This window comes from Falco punctatus, assembly GCF_963210335.1.
Source record: "Falco punctatus genome assembly, chromosome: 7".
Lineage (NCBI taxonomy): Eukaryota > Metazoa > Chordata > Aves > Falconiformes > Falconidae > Falco > Falco punctatus.
The window spans coordinates 20,220,072-20,238,815 of record NC_137587.1 but is presented as its reverse complement, the minus strand read 5'-3'; the positions used below and the strand labels follow the sequence as shown (position 1 = coordinate 20,238,815).

Below are 18,744 nucleotides of genomic sequence, written 5' to 3'. Positions count from 1 at the left end.
CAAGGAATTTAACTTAGAAACTCATAGTTACAATCTGAACACTTACATTTTTTTCTACAATGAAGATTTTATTTTTTTAAGAACAGAAAATACGTAATTGTTTGTATTATAAGCAGGCCTATCCCACCGTCTATAGCTTGAGAAGAGCGGCATCTAGTGGATGATACCTGTGGGCACAACTTACTGGTTACCTTGATGTTTTTTACTTAGGCCCCTTTCATTAAAACCCAAATTGCACAGAGCGCTATGCTGGTTCAAGCCCTCAGTCTCCCCACAAAGAGCAAGTGCTCCAGCCCCCAGCCATGTTGGCAGTACGCTGCTGAAGCTTCCTGTAGTCTGTCACGTTTGTTGCATACCAACAGCCCAAAACTGGACACAGGATCTAGATGTAGTCTAACATGTTCCAAGTAAAAGGGGAGCAGCACTCCCCTCACTCTGCTTGTGCTGGTCCATAGAGGTTGCAACACAGAAAGCGTAAGATAAAGCTTGTCTCCTGAAATTGTGTTTAGCCATCATTTCCAACTGAGCAATATTAAATATTATTTAATATATAAAGATTTTCATCCTTAGTAACGATATATATTTTCACCACATTTCCTTCCTACATCCTACTCTATTTTCAGCAGTTTCATTTACATGTTCACCTATTTTCCTTTAGCAACTGCTCCTAAGCAACAAGTCTTATTACCCATTAGTAAAACAGGGTAGGGCCTACCTACATTTCAGGGACCTGAAATTAAAATGAAGTATGTGAGAAGGGAACACCATATTTTACAGAGCCATTGCTTGAAGCTTTTTTCTTTGATGTATTACACTTCCAATTTAAAGTAATTCAAACTTGTGTGAAATTAACCTGACAAAACCAGGGTTAGAACCTCTACCTTCTCATCCATGATAACTTTAAATGATAAAGCAATGCAAATACATTTGCTTTGATACTCCAGATTCAGGCTATGGGTATAACTACCAAGTCATCTGAAATCTATATATTATTTCAATGAAACTCTTTCTGCCCATTTTTCCACACAAGCAAGGATGAGACTACTGTACTACTTGTCCTCCCACAGACCCTTAATAACTTTTGAACTCAATAATTAAAAAAAAAAACAACACCAGTGATAAAGGAATAGACACCTCAAAAACATCAAATCCTCAAGGTTTAGAAAAGTTTGTAGCTAAAGTAACGTAAATCAGAGCTACATTTAATGAAATACTGCAGAATTATTTCAACAGTTTATCAGGCAGTTAACATGGGAAGAGTGGTAACCAACAGCACACAACAGTAACTCTCAAGCCGATACAGCATATAGCATCTCCTCTCCATTCAGCAGTTAGAAGATAACCATAAGTGCACAGCTGGGCAGTTTTGGTCACATGGGCAAAGCAGGAGATACTAGAAGAACCAGATACGTTACAGAGGCAAGGGAATATAGTACTGCATACATAGGAGAGATGTGAAGTTACTGCAGAAGGAAATCAGAAGCGCAGGGGGCCCCACTCAGCAGAAACAGGATAAAAAAGGCAAACTGGCCATGTCAGTCCTACTGTTCACAGGAGAACCACCATTTCTTTTGCACTTAATATGCCGAGCCTTTGCATCCTCAAAACCCTCTTGCTAGCTCCACAAACTAAACTGCAAAGAAAGATTTTAAGTACAGGAGTGTTAAGATCATTTACAAATTACAGAGCACACCACCCACCTCGTCATACCACAACTGAAATCTGCAACATCATACAAATTAGGAAGGTAAGCAAGCCGTTCATGAAATTAATCATCTTTGGAATAACTGCATGTATTAGATGAATGTTTGCTAACAATAGGTATTTACTTCATAAGTACTTAATTATTGCTCAGAAAATAAGTGAAAGCTCCAAGATAAAAGGTGCTAAAGAAGTTGCAAGTGTGTATTTTAGAAATTTGCATCTTACCTTTCAGCACTGAATGCAGACTCTGTATCAATGTATATAACAGTCCCATCTAGTCCTCCCATGCTTACAGGCAGTGTAGCCAGAACACTCACCATAATGCAAAATTGAGTTTTGCCACAACCTGGTGGGCTAGTTATCTGGAAGAAAAAAGGATTAGTAACATAAACAACAGATGTCACATTCATTTCACCCTAATTCTACCTTTAACTAAGACCTACCAGCCAGAACTCCTCAAATTCTGCTCTTCCAGCTACCAACAGAGAAGACAGCCCACAAAGAGCAACTTGGGAGTTGCTCTTGGATCTGCGCCTTGTAAACTCATACACTGAAGAATAAACATTTGTTTTTCAGCCACAGCATTATGGTCATACTTTATTTCTTTGACATCCTTTATTACCTCTCGTACTTGAGGTCCCCTACTCTCCCCCTCCTCTTACAAGATCTTCCCTAGAGACACAACTAGCTCTCTTCCATCTTCTCCTCTGTGCTACCTTCTAGAACAAAGCAGAATTCTAAGATTCACAGTTGACATTCAGATGACATCAATGGCCTTTAGAGCTGAAAACAAAGTCCAAAGCTAATGAGCTCACAGATGTAAATGACTGCTTAGGAATCCTCATTACCTTGGTTACAACCTGGTCTCCCTAGGAAATCACAAGGATAATCACTTGCATCCTATAAGGACTGAATGTTCAATATGAACCACATATATATATATATATATATATATAAAAGACAGATTTTATCTGCCCCAGAGACCACACTCTGCTATGCAGCATGTGTTCTGTCATTGGTGTTAACTCCCTATTACCATATTTCAACATGAACACCATTTAGTGATCCAGACCAGCTCAGCAATTTTATGCTTTCACTTGCACTTACTGAAAGCCTACTGCAGTTGAGCAATATTCAAAGAACACACTCAACTTGTGTGAAATTGTTCCAGTATGATTTTGATCCAAGAGAAAAACCGCAAAGATCAAAATAATATATCACCTGATGAGATTCCCCAGTTTCCGAGAATAAGATTTTTCCACTAGAGATGCTAGTATGCTGTTCTTTATCCACTGCAAATCTTGCATAGATTCTAAATGGATGTTGGGCTGTGTGTTCAGATACATTCACGACCACTACAGTGGGTCTTTAAATACAGTATCACATTGTCACTGCTTCTGGGAAGGGATATGATGACATTTTAATACTAAGAAAAACAGCAAATACAAAGTTGAAGTGACTTGAGGCACTAAAAACAGAATGATGCGTTAATTCTGATGCTAGTGGGAACTAAATAATAATGCAAGATAAAAGTAAGCCTCTCCATGGAAGTTAAACTGCAAAATGAAGCACACCTCCACAAAACACCTAGTACTGCCAAAACAAAGGCTTAAATTCAGAACTGTTGTTTTAAATTAAAAAAGAAACCTTACAACAGACAGACACTCAAAATCAAACTGATTTTTGAGCCGAAATGCACAATAGCTTAAGTGCAAACACTCTTTTCACCACAGGATACTACAGTATTTTAATGGTTTTGTTTTAAGAAGCAGCAGCATGACTTGAAGCACAGAAAATTTACCGGGAAACTCGGAGGGACTGCATAAACTAGTTACACATTAGCTACTGTTGACAGTCGGTTAAAATCCCTTTAATCACTTTTGTCTTTAAACGAGGCCGTATTAGTCAATCTGCTTGAAGATTTACTGCAAGAGAAGCAGTAGATGATTTTTGTTTAAAAGCACACACTGCATTTAGTGAATTACAGATCAGGAATCAATCATTATTTATGCAGTTATCTGTCCTCCATTCAGTGTACTTAAATTACAAAATATAGTATCAACAATAGCTGCCAGATTTTAATATGAACCCAAAACACGTATAAAAATTGCACAGGCAATACAGGTTCCTTAGACTCTGACAGCCAAGGAATCTCACCAGCTGTTTCTAGTTAAAAGGAAGACTTGAATTGAATGAGGTAAGGGCATCAATCCAGTTAAATTAAAATGTTTGGACAACTGTGAGGAGACCTCATAAAAACATTTGTAGTTTCAGCCTTGCCTCGGAGATGCACTTGAATCGAGATTTACTTCAGTGGCTGACGCAGGAGCTAATTCAGCAGAGATATTGTAAAAATGTCTGAGCTTATGAGCATCACATCAGAGAACGACAGAGAATTCTACAGTACAAGCTGGTACAAGGAAGCAATCCGATGGAGTATTTCTATTCTCAAAGATAACAATACTTCATCTTTTATCAGCATTCCTTTAAAGGGCATTAAAATGGGATTTTAAATAACCCACAGTGAAGAATTCTGAAGAGCTACTGCATTTTATTGTAGTTACCACTGGTTCAGCAAGTGTTTTGACCAATACAATCTCAGCTAAAAAAAACCACTAAAAATTCCTTTAATATAATTTAAATAGAATGCCTGCAAAAAGTTTGCTTAGTTTGTTTTACTCTAAATTTACTCTGGAAAAATAAAGAAAAAAATCAATTCCACCCAGATAGAAATGTGAAGATTAAAACAAGTTTTCAGTTATCTCTGCCTAATAAAATATACTTTTATTTTTCAGTAAGCTATATATTATTTTCTCTGGCACATCTGTAGGGTCTGGATGAAGTCACAAGGAGCTAATTCTCCTTCAGCTACCAGGGGATTAAACTCTTCAACATTCACAAAGTCATTACTTTAATTTTTCCTCAGAGAAGTTGGCCAAAAGCTCTAACATCTGACCACAAAATTTCAGCTATGATTTAATTTCCAACTTAAAACCTAAATAGTGGTTTGGGAAAAAATGTCCAAGACAGTGTAACACAAATCAAATCCCTCTGGCACTCAAAAAGCAAGCAGCTTTGGCTGTAGAAGATACCACCACAAGTCTTAACTCTGTGGCTCATGTACTCAAATTCCAGGTTTTGAACCAACCTTACTGCTGGGTAAAGTAACAAGATGATGATTTAGCCACATCAGTCAGGCGCACACAACATACTTTTGAAGAGAACTTCTTTCAGACTTAGAATATTTGCCTAATAACAAAATTACCGAAGGGCAGTCTGCTGGTCAGCTATGCTTCAGTAAGTTGCAAATAAGCAAATTAAAATCATTAAGCTCCAAAATCACCTAAATCCAAAAAGAACATGACCTGAATGCGTTTGCAAGCTGCAGTACAGCATCAAAGCAGCAGCAGACACTTGATAGTGCTTTCTACTAAAATTTCATCTAGTAATCGTGCTAAAGAATACTTGCAGTGCTGGCAACTTTTGAAACTACTTTAGACTTCATGACTCTTGCAAGAATGCTTTTTAAAATCCCCAGAACCAGGCTTTAAATGAGAAACTGTTTCTGCATAGTTAATTGTTCTCTGTCTTTACATTTGCTGAGAAACCCTTAATACATGCCCTAATAGTTTTCCACATTTAGTACCTAAAAGGCAAATAAAAAGCAATACACTTTTTTTCAAAACACCCCTAACCTCTTGTTCTGGAATCTACCTAGTTCTCTCTATAATATTTCTGATTAAATAGTTATTACGCATCAGTATTGTCAATCTGGCATGAGGGTGCCACCAAGACCAAGCTACTGGTCGAAGTCCTACTTGCACTTCTTGTCTTACCCACAAGATGTCTTGTACAGATGTTAACATCCCAGTCAGGTGGTGAGATGTCTATTGAAGATAACTGCATTAGGCAGGTCTCTATTTTTAACCAAAATATGTTAGAACACAAAAAAACTAACATTGAAAAAATTTTTTGCAGAAGAAAACTTGAAGTGCAACACCTTTCTTAGCACAGTTCTCTTCATTTACAATCAGATAAAAGTTAAGCGTGTCTTTGTACGTAGTCATTTCCCTCAACTATCTAAAGGTAATTGATACATACATAGTATGACCATTCTTAAAACAGAGTTTAGCAACAGCTTCCTCAATTTTCTCATTTCTAAAGAGATAAATGTTCTAAGGAAGCACTGAGGGAAAAAAATAAAATTTAGTATTGTGATAATCAACCAAGCTGAGAAGTATTACAAAATACACAGCTCTGGAAAATCACACATTTGTATTTACAATTTGAAGAGCATTATTTTACACTATCTCAGGAAAACGATATTTGACATCCATGTTTTGAGATGAACTGCTTGCAGAACTCACTTTCAAATAATAATAATTAAAAAAATTAAAACAAAAAGCCCAAAACTTAGAACTCCAAGGTTAGTTTAACTCCAGTAAAAGTCCCAGCACATCAGCTACTGCTTTCCCCAGATCTCCCTCTGGAGCAACACCAAGAACATGGCAATCGGCAAGGATCAAGTCTGTCAGTGCTCCACAGCCTTTCTGCCTGATGTTCAGGCAAGAACATAGACTGCACTGATAGCCGAATGATGATAGCTACACTTAGGATTAAGAAAAAAGACAAATATTCACAACAAAACTGCATGGCTCTTGTAACCCAAAAGGATCACATCCACTTATTTTTTAATTAGGAAAAAAATTGCAGGATCCTTTAATGCAAACTTTTACACTTTGGCCATCTTTCACTCAAAATTGCCAAGCCACAGAAAGGAGGGCAAAACAGACTGGGTTATCTCGGTTGACCTATAGAAGGGTGACATCCATGTCTTGGGCACCATCCATGAGCCAGTGTAGTAAGACTGCATGGCAAAGTTTTGGTAGTCAGGGGCACTACAGGGGTGACTTCTGTAAGAAGCTGCTAGAAGCTTCCCCAATGTCTGACAGAGCCAATGCCAGCCGGCTCCAAGACAGTCCCACTGCTGGCCAAGGCCAAGCCCAACAGCAACAAGAGGTAGCAGCTCTGTGGTAACATATTTAAGAAGGAAGAAAAAACTCTGCACAACAATAGCTGCAGAAGAGAGAAGTGAGAGAGAAGAGAAACAACTCTGACAGCACCAAGGTCAGTGAAGTAGGAGGGGAGAAGATTCTCCAGACACCAAAGCAGAGATTCCTCTGCAGCCCATTGTGAAGACCATGGTGAGGCAGGCTGCACCTCTCAGCCCATGGAGGACACCACGCTAGAGCAGGTTTGCTGGCAGGACCTCTGGACCCATGGAGTGAGGAGACCACACTGAAACAGGTTTGCTAGCAGAACTTGTGACCCCACAGGGGACCCACGCTGGAGCAGTCAGTTCCTGAAGGACTGCACCCCATGGAAGGGACCCACGCTGGAGCAGTTTGTGAAGAACTGACACAAGACAGTCCAATCTATCTGTGACTTTTGACTAGTGTGTTGCACATCTAAGTGTGATATGCAACTGCAGTAAAATATATTAAACAAGTTACCTCTGTGAGGGATCCACAGGGTATTCCACCATGCAAGACTTTATCCAAACTATGCAGTGTGGTGGATAAAAAGGCTGAAGAGGGATTGACAGACTTCCTTAGTTTCATTTCATAAGCCTACAAAAGGAGGGAAAAAAGCATAAAAAAACAAGCACATGAATCAGAAAATGCCCCTTTTTATTTAATGGAAATAGCTAACTTCTTGCATTTACTTTCATCAACCTGGAATAACAACACTTGCAATAAGCAAACTATTCTTATCTTCAGCTATAGTCCTCTCTTACCTCATCACCCTTCCTCACAATTATAGCTCACAGAGGAAATGTCAGTTTGTTATATCTCCCTCACCACAATATTAATAATATTTTGGTTTTTATGAAAATGATGTGTCAAAGACTTTCTCTACTCCTATTCAACAAGGCTTTTTTCCATCCAGTAAAACTCCAAATTTTAAATAAGTAAATACTATATGTATGGTTAGTGACCAAAGCAGAACAGTCACATGAAACCTAAAACCAAGAACTCCCTGGCCAATGTTTGTTACTGATTTGAAACTACCTGGGTCAAAGGAAAGGTAGATGAAGATTCCCAAGTCTTTGAACAAGCCTCAACTGATCCTGTAGCCATTCATAATTTTTCACTTTTGCGAGGAAGACTAGTCAAGACAGGACAGGTACAGAACTGAAAACAGTTGCAGTTCCTAGTTCCTCCACTGACCAGAGGAACTGGCCCAAGATCAGAATTCTAGTCCATAGGAATTATTTTCATTTGGGGAATCAATTTAAAGCAGACAAAGAAGAAATAACAACATGGAAATGCTGATTTGGAAACAGCAAAACATGATGTTTCTAAAAGAAACAGGTCTTGCTCATACCTTGTAGACATCTGCTAAAGCTGACACATTCCTCAACCTCTAAACATCTTGAACATCAGAAGTCTGATTTTTAAAAGGAACAGTCTAAGATCTAAAGGTTCTTGCTCTAGTATAGTCGAGTTCCCAGAGGTTTCAGACTCCTGGCCCAAAAACAGAGATTCTCAAAGCCCTGTCACAGCATACCACTCTAACCTGCCATGATTGACCACTCCAGAAAAACTTGATTTCTCTATGCCCAAGAGAAATGCAGGCAACAGATTTATCCCAGTCTTAAAATAGTCTGCTGGGAATATGGTGTACTATGGAAGCACCACCATATGAATCACCAATAACTAAGTAAATAATCACACCATTGAATCCTAGATGGTTTAGTCTGTCCTTGTTGGGCCAACAAGTGAGCACTATTTGCTGATGTTGATCATAAAAATTCCTAGCTAGTTCTACCAGCAGGCTAACATAAGATAGCATGTACTTTCCTTTATTTATGCTACCGTTCTTCCTTAGATTATGACAGGTAGCACATTAGAATAATACTTGAAATTCAGACTTCTGTTCTTCAGTTCTATTGAGGAGAAATACACAAAAAAAATAGCTTTCAAGACACAAAACAGGCCAATGCAAAAACCAATTAATTTTACCTCACACAAATGGAACCAGACTTATGCTCAGATTCACTTTACAAGTGAATACATGTACTGATGAAGAAGGATTTACAACATATTTTAATTTAATCACTTTTTGTTTAACCCCTGACAGGACTTAAACCCTGCAGACTGGAAACAAACCCTGTAGATCATGGAAACAATATCCTAATCTAGCTTTCCTGCCTAACACAGACTCTAGAATTTTACCCAGTGATTTCTGCATTTAACCCACAAAATCAGGGTTGAACCAGACTGTCTTCCAGTAATTAAAAAAAAAAAAAAATCAATTGTTTAGTCAGGAGACCAAGTGAATGAAAACATTACCAAATGCATAGACAACCTCTTCCAATGATAACTTATGTTAGTTTCTATACTGTTTTATTACTTCCTATTTCAGGGATTTATTTTTTAATTTATCTTCCAGCCACTTGTTCAGCTAGACGCTAGAGACCTTTTAATATAATTACCCTTTTCTACTTGTGATCAAGTCACCCCTTACCTAACTTCCTCTCTGATGAGCTCAGTAGGCTTTGCTCTGTACTTCATACTGTGAGGCAAATTTTTCAGAAATTTACTGTATAACTTGACATATTCTCAAGTTTTCTTGCTAGTGCTTCCAATCTTATATCCAGACAGTATTTTCCCCTTACTTATAACTCCTATTTTCTAAATTATTTATGTATTTTACCCAAAAATATTGTCAAGCCTTCTTGCTACATCAGTCATTATGTTACATCAGTCACTCTCACCTGAAGTTCACTTGAAATCCTGTGTTTGCAGAGATTCAATCCACATCCCTTAAAATAGCTAACAGCCTCTGTTTCTGGAAGTACAGCTCTGTATTGTATGCACATACACAGCTGGTCTTCTATCAACTGGGCTCTGTATTAACAGTCCTTGACAACTGTTTTCTGACAAACTTCAGGATGTGTGAAGCTTCTCAGCAAAGAAATTTGATTGATAGTGATGTGTGGATGGCAAGAAAAAGCAAATGCTGGAACTTACTTAAAACTTCCATCTGTCTTCAATTTATTATCAACAGTTACTGATGGAAAATAGTAGTTAGCTAGTTATTAGCTAGCTTTTAACCCATTCAGTATAAGTCATATTAAATTTGCATATCACTAACTTTAATGCAGTATGGGAATTTGAAGTTGCACAGAGTTACTGCTACAACTACTATGCCAATTACACATAATAAACTTTGATGTGGCTTATTTTTTTCAGGAAAAAAAAAGTAGGCTGCATTGATACAGGTCAGAACTGTCCATGTCCTCTCCGCCCTAAAAAGACATCATTTTTTGACATCTTTTCACCTGAATTCAAAAAAGAAAACAAAATCCAGCCACTGCATTGCAGCTAACATCTGTTTCGTTCTCGCACTCTCCCTAGTTAGGCTACCTGTAGCCTAAACCACACTATAGGTCACTTACATGAATGGAAAAAGTCCTGAAGAAGTTATTTTCAGGATCACTTCACTTCCTGGCACCAATTTTATGTCTGAAAGCAATTTTTATATACTGGATTGCAAAAGCGAATGCCCTATTTCCCTATTGCACTCAGAACCAATTCTGCAAGCCCCAACAATCTCTTGAGGCTATAATGCGTAATAAAAGTCACTGCAGCAAACTAAAGTGACTCAAAGACCTAAATTAAAAATAAAAATACTACTTCATTGTGCAATTTGAGACATCAAAAACCTCCCAAGTAAAAAGATGAGTAACACTATTTAGCTTTTTCCCAGATACTGTATCAAAAACAGAATCAACACAAGCATACTTACTGTCTGCATTTTGGGAGCACAAGCTTGGCTGACTTTACGAAGAAGCTTCTGCACGTCATAGTAGCTCTGTCCTGTCACTTTCATTAGCTCCAAGAGGGAAAGACATAAAAAGTCCTGAAAGATGATAGAACAGTTCAGAGAGCTCACCCTAGGAATCAAGACTGAGGACTAAAGTGATGTAGTTTATACACAACTAGTATGCATTCCACAAGTTTACCAACTGTGTCATGTTACACACTATTATGCTATCTCTCTTTTATGTTTCTCTGATACCAGTCTATTAAAAGAAATGTTATTCATATTTTAAAGGACAGGGAGTCAAAGGACCAAACATTCAAGAACTGTGTGATGGAATTCTAACAACACTTTTTTGCCCACAAGACTATCTACCCGAAAAATATTCAGAATACATTGTGTATGCTAGATTGCAGTCCTAGATCCTGCATTTATGATGCATACTACTGAAATACATAGGGCCTCTTGGCTCTCTTTAGGCAAGCATTCATAAGAACAACTTCAGAATGTACTGCTGAATCCACTAATAACCGAGTATAACATCACAGCACAGTCACACACTAGATTATGCAGTATACAGGTGTTTTGTGAAGTGTTCAAATGGATGTCTTACTCCATACAAGTAGTAGCTGCACACCCCTGCTAAGAAAAAGCATCTTCAGGTTCTTTATAAATGAAGGTAGTTTAAATGTTTTAGTCAGGCATCTATCATTTTAAGGCTGTATTTTTACAAGGCATCAGGCCCAACAGACTTTGAAATGCCCCCTACTTTTTAGAAAGTAAAGCTCCCTGTAAATTAAACTACAAAAAAGTAAACAGTCCATGCATTAAAACACAAACAAAACAAAAAAACTCCAAACCCAAAAAACAACTCCTAAACATAAAATCCCTTTCACCTGACAGGTAGTGATCTGATGGCGACTCAGCCTTTCACACAGCTCCTGAGACAACCTTGCTCTTCTTAGTTTCTTAGCAGCCATGCTCCCCAATCTACAGGGCAAACAAAAAAACTTTTTTGAAAGATGCTTGAAACACAATGATGCATACAATTACATTCACTCCTTGCTAAAGAACAGGAAAGCGTGCATACACGTGTGTGTACATGGATACATAACATTTAATGTGACATACATATGTATGTATATAAAATTTAATGTGATACAGACTTCCCATATAAGTCTATGTCACATATACCACTCTGAAAGGAGTTACGTTAAATTATAACTCTTCATATTTGGCCATGTATGAGATCATGCCAGTGAGAACAGAAGAGTCAGCAATGTTTATAGGACAGACGTTTCTGGGACATAAGAAAACTGGAAATTAATCAATGGTGAACTGAACAAGAACTCCTCATGCTGTACTGCACTGGAAAGAAATAAGGTTATCTTTGGATGCCTGAACACAGGTAGTAAAGTAATCACAGTAAGTATTTAGCCCTAGAATGCAACACTTCACTATGGTGACCCAGGATTCATGACAGATGCCGAAAGAACAGGAAGGACCCAGGAAGGAAACACCAGAAAGACTGAAGGGCTGTAAACATATTTCAGGATGCAAGACTCAAGATGGTCAAACCAGTCAAATCCATCTCATAATGTTCTGTGTAACAACTTATGAAACACAGTTAATAAAGAGTTCTTTAATGTAGCCAACAGTGTCAAAGAAAAGAGGCCAAAGCAAAGCACATGAAGGTGAGAATTAGAACATAAATACTATCTTATTCTAAAAGTGAACAAAAATACCACTGAACCAGGCAGCAACAGTTGTGGCATATTCGGTCACTTAAGCAAGTTGCGCATATTGAGATTTCTCTCTAAAGAGTACCTTATTATTTCAGATAAGCCTTAAGACTTTTACATAGCAGATAAGATTACACTGCCACAACAAATCCTTGCCTTAGTCCTCCAGCTATCTGCATTACTCCCTTTTTTTGTTGTTGTTATTCTGTTCTACTGAACTAAAATCCACAGGATGACATTCAGCTCAGTAAAACATAAAGTGTTTTCCTAAGCTATAGGTATGTTTGAGCACATGGCTGTTTCACACATATTATTTAGGCAATATTCCTAGTATTTACATAGCCAGAAGCGTAGGCAAGATAAAAAGGCTTTTAAATAAAGTGAAATTGCTACAACTTTTGCAGATGCACAAGCCTCCACATCTTCACAAGATGGAAATTTTATTGTCGCGATTTAAAGAACGAAGTCAGAATTTCTTAGTGACTAAGTATCCTTTATTGGCAGTGCTGGATGCACGGGGGATCCTTCCACCAAACGTGCATGTTTAAGGTTGCCAATCATTCCATATTTATACAATGAAATAATGATTATTAAACTAATATCTATACATATTCATTATCTAATCCCGCCTACCCTCACTTCGTATGTTAATTAGCTTATCAGTCCTTCGCACGTGCGCAAATTCTTCCAAGAATTGTGGGCAAGGGTCTCCCAGACGTGGGCAGTGGTCTCTAGGAGGAAGGCCGTAGGTCTTCCTCATGGTGTACTTTTCACCTCTTGCTCATTATGTGATGGTTTTACACATCTGCAGTGTTCCTATCAGTCTGAGGTAATTTATGCCCTTGCTGGTCATCTGCTTTTTTGCTTAATTGTTTCTTTTACCCTTATCTGTCCTCTCCTGCCGGAGTGTTCTGCTAAGGTTTTAACACAGAAGGTCAGCAGATAGGCGGATGTCCAACAAAGGATAACAGAACAGACACCGAAGGTAGATGAGTAATATATGGCAGTACATGATATCTACAATTATTACAGTGGTTAACAAACATTATAATGGTTATGCTTTAATTCTATTCTAAAGTTAGTTCACACTACATCAGTCGCCTCTACAAAATCCTCATTAGACAGGAGGAAAACCAAAGATGTTAAGAGTTCGGTATCCTTCAAGTTCCCAGCTGTGTTAATAATCACTTATCATACAGACTGCACATTCAGCCTCAAGTGTTACAGTGGTTTCTGGTTTTGCACGTAGGCCATGCAGCGCCGCCGCTGACCAAGGGCCCCGGGCGGCCGGGGAGCGATGCTGTGCCTGCGGCGGCCGCCCGCGCCACCTCTGCTCCCGGGGCGGGCACCTAGGCGAGCACACCCGTAAGGGGGAAAAACACACACACATCGGCGCGGACTTACACTACGTGACACGGGTGCTGCAGGAGAGCCCGGCATTATCACCTCATCTGGAATGAGAAAACGAACTTAGGTCCCCAACACCTGAAGGGAGGCGGCGCCTGCACTACGGCGGCACAGGGCTCCCTTCCCGCCGCCCAGCTGAGGTAATTCAGGCGCCCGCCCGCCTCATCGGTCCGGGACGCGGGGCTACACCCGCAGCCAGAACCGGGCCCTGGCTCAGCACAGCCTCCTCACCCCCGGCAGGACCGCAGGCACCCGAAACTTCGCTCCCGCCGTAAACCAGCCTCACCCCTGCGGCTCCGGTGCCTCCCGTCAGGCTGGGCCAGACCCGCCCGCCCGGGGAGCAAAGAACGCCCGCGCACCTGAGAACTTTTTTAAAGGCTGCCCGCGGCGGGCGCGAGGAGGCGCGGGCGCCGGGCAAGGCCTGCAGTCGCGATTGGCTCCGCTCCCACCAATCCCCCCGCACCCGCGAGAGCCGGCGGCGCGCAGGGCATGCCGGGAGCGGTGGTTCCCGGGGGAGGGCGGGAAGGAGCGAGGGCGCGTGACCCTCTACGGCCGGTGATGGCGGCGCCGGCGGTCGTAGGCTAATGCGAACGCTGCGGGGCTGCCTCTGCCGTGGGTGTGCCGCCCGGGGTAGCGCCCCTCCTGCACCCGCTCCCTCGGAAGAGTAGCCGCTGTGGGGCTCAGTGGGCGTGCTCAGTGTTTGTCCCGACTCGTTAACGTGGGGGCCTCCAGGCCAGGCTACTGAGGCGGCGTAAATAAGTATGCTCCAGGCCTGGAAACCTCTATGCGGGCCTTGCCTTTCACAGCCCTTCTGCGCTTTAAACCTAGAAGTTCCTACCACCCTCTGCACATCAAGCACCTACAGAACTTTAAAGTCTTCAGCATGAAGAGTGCTATGCATACATTCGTTAGTAAAGAATATTGGAAGGGTGATTCTTCTCTTCGAACTGAGGGTTTACAAATACCCAGCCTGCTGCCAGCTATGGGAGAAATGCCTTCTGACTGAAGAAGCTTTTACCTTGTGATGTGAATGAACAGGCAGGAGAACCAGTCATCAAATATGACGTGACTTTACTAACATCTGTAGTGTCAGTTTTCCCACTCTATAATAGAAGTACTGATGTTAGTATTATATGTATATTGTCTGCATAGTCTACAGTTCTAGAAATCAACCTAACTGAATTTTGAAAATGGGCCAGTATTACCTGGGATGTTTACTGAAGGCCTATGCATTGGGAACTGCGTGGCTAGGGTTTTGTCTGTACTGAAAAAGAAATGCTCCAGTGAAGCTGTGAAATACAGAACACTTAAGCCACTTTTCCAAACTAGCAAACAGGAGAAACATAGTAAGAAGCAGACTATCATGAAATGGCCAACAACTGTAGTATCGGAAAGGGTCCATGAAATTAGTGTTTCATTCATACCCTGAAGGGAGTTTACATGCCCAAAGAAGTCCAGAGTATTTAAGAAGCTGGACAGGGAGTAAGCAGCCCATACAGAAGCTTTAGTGAATAGCTAGCTGAGCAGGGAGAGAAGAGATGAAGTGGAGGAAAGGCCCCCCCCTACTGTAGTTGGCCTTTAAAAGTTGACTTGAAAAATGTTAAGTCACAATTGAGAAAAACTAAGGGATGGGAAAGGACGCCTGTTTCTATGGTTTAGTTTCAGTGGAAACAGGAGGGCATGACCATAGTATAACTGTCATGGACTGCTATTTGCTTGGTACAGGGGTAGCAGGGGTCCTGCCATCCCACCAGAGGTGCAGGAAAAAGTAACATTGCCTTGATGACTTCCTTCCCTCCCACAAATGCAACAGGGCTTCCTCTTCACCTCCTGGCTAATAGGCTTCCTTCCCATCTTCTACAAAAACAGAATACCTGTATAATAAGGATAATCAGAGAAGTGTTCACATATGCCTCGTCACCAACAACATTCTCAAGCAGCAACAGGGCAGGCAGCTCCACAGCTTCCATATGTTTGACTTAGGACACTAGTCACTAGGGAAATCAGGATACTGCAAACAGCTCTGCTCTGTGACCTCAGTCAAGCCCCTTAATCATAGGGTATTTTTCCCTTCTCAGTTTTGGTTTTACCTATTTAGACTGTAAACAGAGTAAGTACTGCCGGCCCAATGCACTTATGTGTCGGGCATGATATAGCAGAAACCTGCTCTAGTGTAAGCGTTTAGCAGCCCCCAGAATGTATATTAAGAAGGGATTAATAAAGATGAGACATGAGTACTTAAGAAGAACTGAGCTTCACCATGTTAATTTAAGAAGATCCTTTAAACTGGCAACACTGGTGCAAGACTTACAGAAAGGCGAAGCATAACAGCAACAGATGAAGTCTGGTAGAAGCAAAGTGCTCTAACATCAAATACACCAATTACAATGAAAGAGAGAATGGTGATTGGCTTGCTAAGGGGCAAGCCAAAAGGGACAGAGTCTGAAGGGCACAGGATGAAATACTTACCAGTTCTTATCCAAATAAATATTCAGCAGTTAAGTAATTCTGCAAGATAATGGCAATTTTTTTTTTCCTTTCTGGAACAGAATCCACAGAAAAGTTTCTTCCTCAAACCCAAGACAGCCTTTTGTGAGCATCTTCAGATAACAGTTTTGCATTCTGGAACATTTCAGATCACTCAATTACTAAAACAGCATCAGCTCATTGATACAGACTACAGTCCTGAGGTTTATTACTATTTTCCAACTATCAATTCTTGCCTTAAAATTGTTCCCCTACACCTGTGAAAGGAAAATGTCTCCCCCAAAGAGTTCACTCTATGAGAACACAGCAACAACTCTGACTCACAAGGGTAATCCAGATATTTAGAGCAAGTCCCCACCTTATGCTTGCTCACTAGTGCCTAATTAGTCTAATATATTCTTATTCCTTGGGGTTATCTACTTGATGCCTACCACATTCTTTAAAAAAACCCATCCATGTGCTCCTGAGACTGCAAAGCGATTATAGACCAGCCCATGCTTTCCTGGGATTAAGGTCCTAAGAGGTTTCTCAGTAACAGTACACAAAGGAACCTCCAATGAAGTATTTTCTCCATTGCTGTCTCTCCGAAGGAGATGGAGATTTTCTTCCAACCCTTTGGGGTTCCCCCATCTCAAAAAAGTGAACTTAAAGGATCTCACCAGGAGGCCTACAGCTTGGTTAAAAATGCTTTATTTTCCACGCTGTCCATACCAGCACAGCTTTAGCAAAGCTACTTCACTTGAGAATTTCCCAGCTGCATCTACTCCAGAGATTGAGGTAGAGGGAAAGGAAATGATCTTTCTGTTGTTTCTACAAGCTGCTCAGCACAGCTTCACTGTTATCATAGGCTGTAATAAACAGATGAAGAACAACAGACCTGTGAAAAATTAGCTCATCTTCTCATTCTGACTGATTCTCCCCCTCCCCTAGTCCTCCGAACAGTCTGTGGACCAGATAAGTGCTTCTCCCCAGGGCAACTAACCTTCTTCCTCCTGCTCAGGAAGGATTAAACCCAGTTATAATGAATCCTCCTCAGGTATTAGTGAGGACCTGTCTGACCACACACATTTACACCCAGGAAAAAGAAGCTTTTTTTCTTAGGACAGACAGAAGGCATTTCTCTATTTTCTACCTCTTCAAACATGCCACTGTGGATTCAGAATTCTCCATCACCCCCAAAACCATTTCAGAAATAATCAGCAGCAATGCAGAGTTTTTGAAAGAGAGCATCTGTACCGCCTACCCTTTTTACAGAAAAGCAGCCTAGCCACCTTGCTGCTATTGCAGGCAGGAGAGACCCACCTGCACATTACAGCTTTGAAAAATTCAGCTGCATTTGCTATCTGCCCAAACTACAGCAAACAAAATGAGAGACCACAGGGATTATTCCACTTTTAGCCTGTACTCATCTAAGCAGATTACCCTCCAAGATCAGCTTCCTACTTCATTTAGCTTTTTCTGGTTAAAGGGACAGCCAGATTCATTCAAGTCTTCCAGCTTTTTATATTTCCCCATTATATTTCCTTTAGATGAGAAGGCCATGAATGGGTAGAGCAGCAGCATAATAATCAATGTGGAGTTGCTGTTACCAGAGCAGATCTTTACCTGTACATTTTAAACCAATTTTTCACTACATAAACGAAACCTGACTCCCTCCTGCCTTTCACCTGTGCCCTACCAGCACCCCTTTTTGACTGTCTTGAGTTTCTGTTTACTGAGGTGCTGGGGTTGTCCCAGTAGTGATGTCTGCAATCACCAGGTCTTGCCACTCTCACCACAAAATTTCCTGCAGCTTTCCCTGGGATGCTGAGGTAGACAAGAAATGACAAATATCACAGCAGCAAGCCTTTAGGAGCATTGCACAAAGCAGATAATATCTGACTGAGGTAATCCTTAGGTTCCAACACAGATTTTTGTTGGTAAAGTATGGAAAAACTGCACATACCCTATTACTCAGAAACTTGAGCTATATTTAGACTTTTGTCCTATGAAGCAGATCTGTTTCACTGTGACCAGCTGTGGAAGCAAACTCAGTAGTTCACTAGTTCCCCTTTGATCAGCACAGTTCTCTGGGGACTTGTGCATCCAGCATGTCACCTTGTGACCCTTCGCAGCAGCCAGCCTCTATTGAGAAGCCGCAATTAGGCTAGAAAAATCTGAACATCTCGCAGCAACCAGTAGATAAAGTGTACCCCTTGTCATCACACACAGTCAGATGCCATGAAATTAGTACTAATGGTGTCTGGTTTTAGCAGTTACGGTAGGACATCTGTTTCTTTCAGGTACAGCCCTTGCTCCATCTGCAGGGTTCTTCAGTGGAGAAAAGAGACAACAGGAGCCAGTGGCCTTTACCAAGAGATGAGCTTTTTCGCTTGGACAACACCAGCAGAGAAGGGTACATCCCAGACACTCATCTCTGCGCAGTTGCCAGAAATGGGGATGCCCCTAAAAAACCGATGGACTCATTCACATAAAATGTCAAAAATAAAAAACAACTAATGTTACTATTTTTGTTCAGCTCACCACCCAAGGAGTATGTTCCAAATCAATAATGGCAGTGAAAGTGCCTTGTTTT

At 40.6% G+C, this 18,744-nt stretch overlaps 1 protein-coding gene across 14 annotated transcripts in view; it reads right to left on the bottom strand.

The window, feature by feature from the left end:
• The window catches only part of RAD51B (RAD51 paralog B), a 431,140-nt gene extending 412,682 nt beyond the window's left edge, over positions 1-18,458 (bottom strand). For 12 of the 14 annotated variants that reach the window (XR_013929636.1, XR_013929637.1, XR_013929638.1 and 9 more), the window contains exons 1-6: positions 13,914-18,458; positions 13,680-13,726; positions 11,430-11,523; positions 10,519-10,632; positions 7,218-7,334; positions 1,930-2,066 (exon numbers count right to left, since the gene is read on the bottom strand). Coding sequence is in view for 10 of the 14 variants with exons in the window: in XM_080396524.1 (XP_080252650.1) it covers positions 1,930-2,066; positions 7,218-7,334; positions 10,519-10,632; positions 11,430-11,513 (452 nt within the window). In the remaining 4 variants the exon portion in view is untranslated. The remainder of the gene's footprint in view (positions 1-1,929; positions 2,067-7,217; positions 7,335-10,518; positions 10,633-11,429; positions 11,524-13,679; positions 13,727-13,913) is intronic. The other 2 variants (XM_080396529.1, XM_080396530.1) reach the window with 2 other exon arrangements.
• Positions 18,459-18,744: the final 286 nt, after the last annotated feature.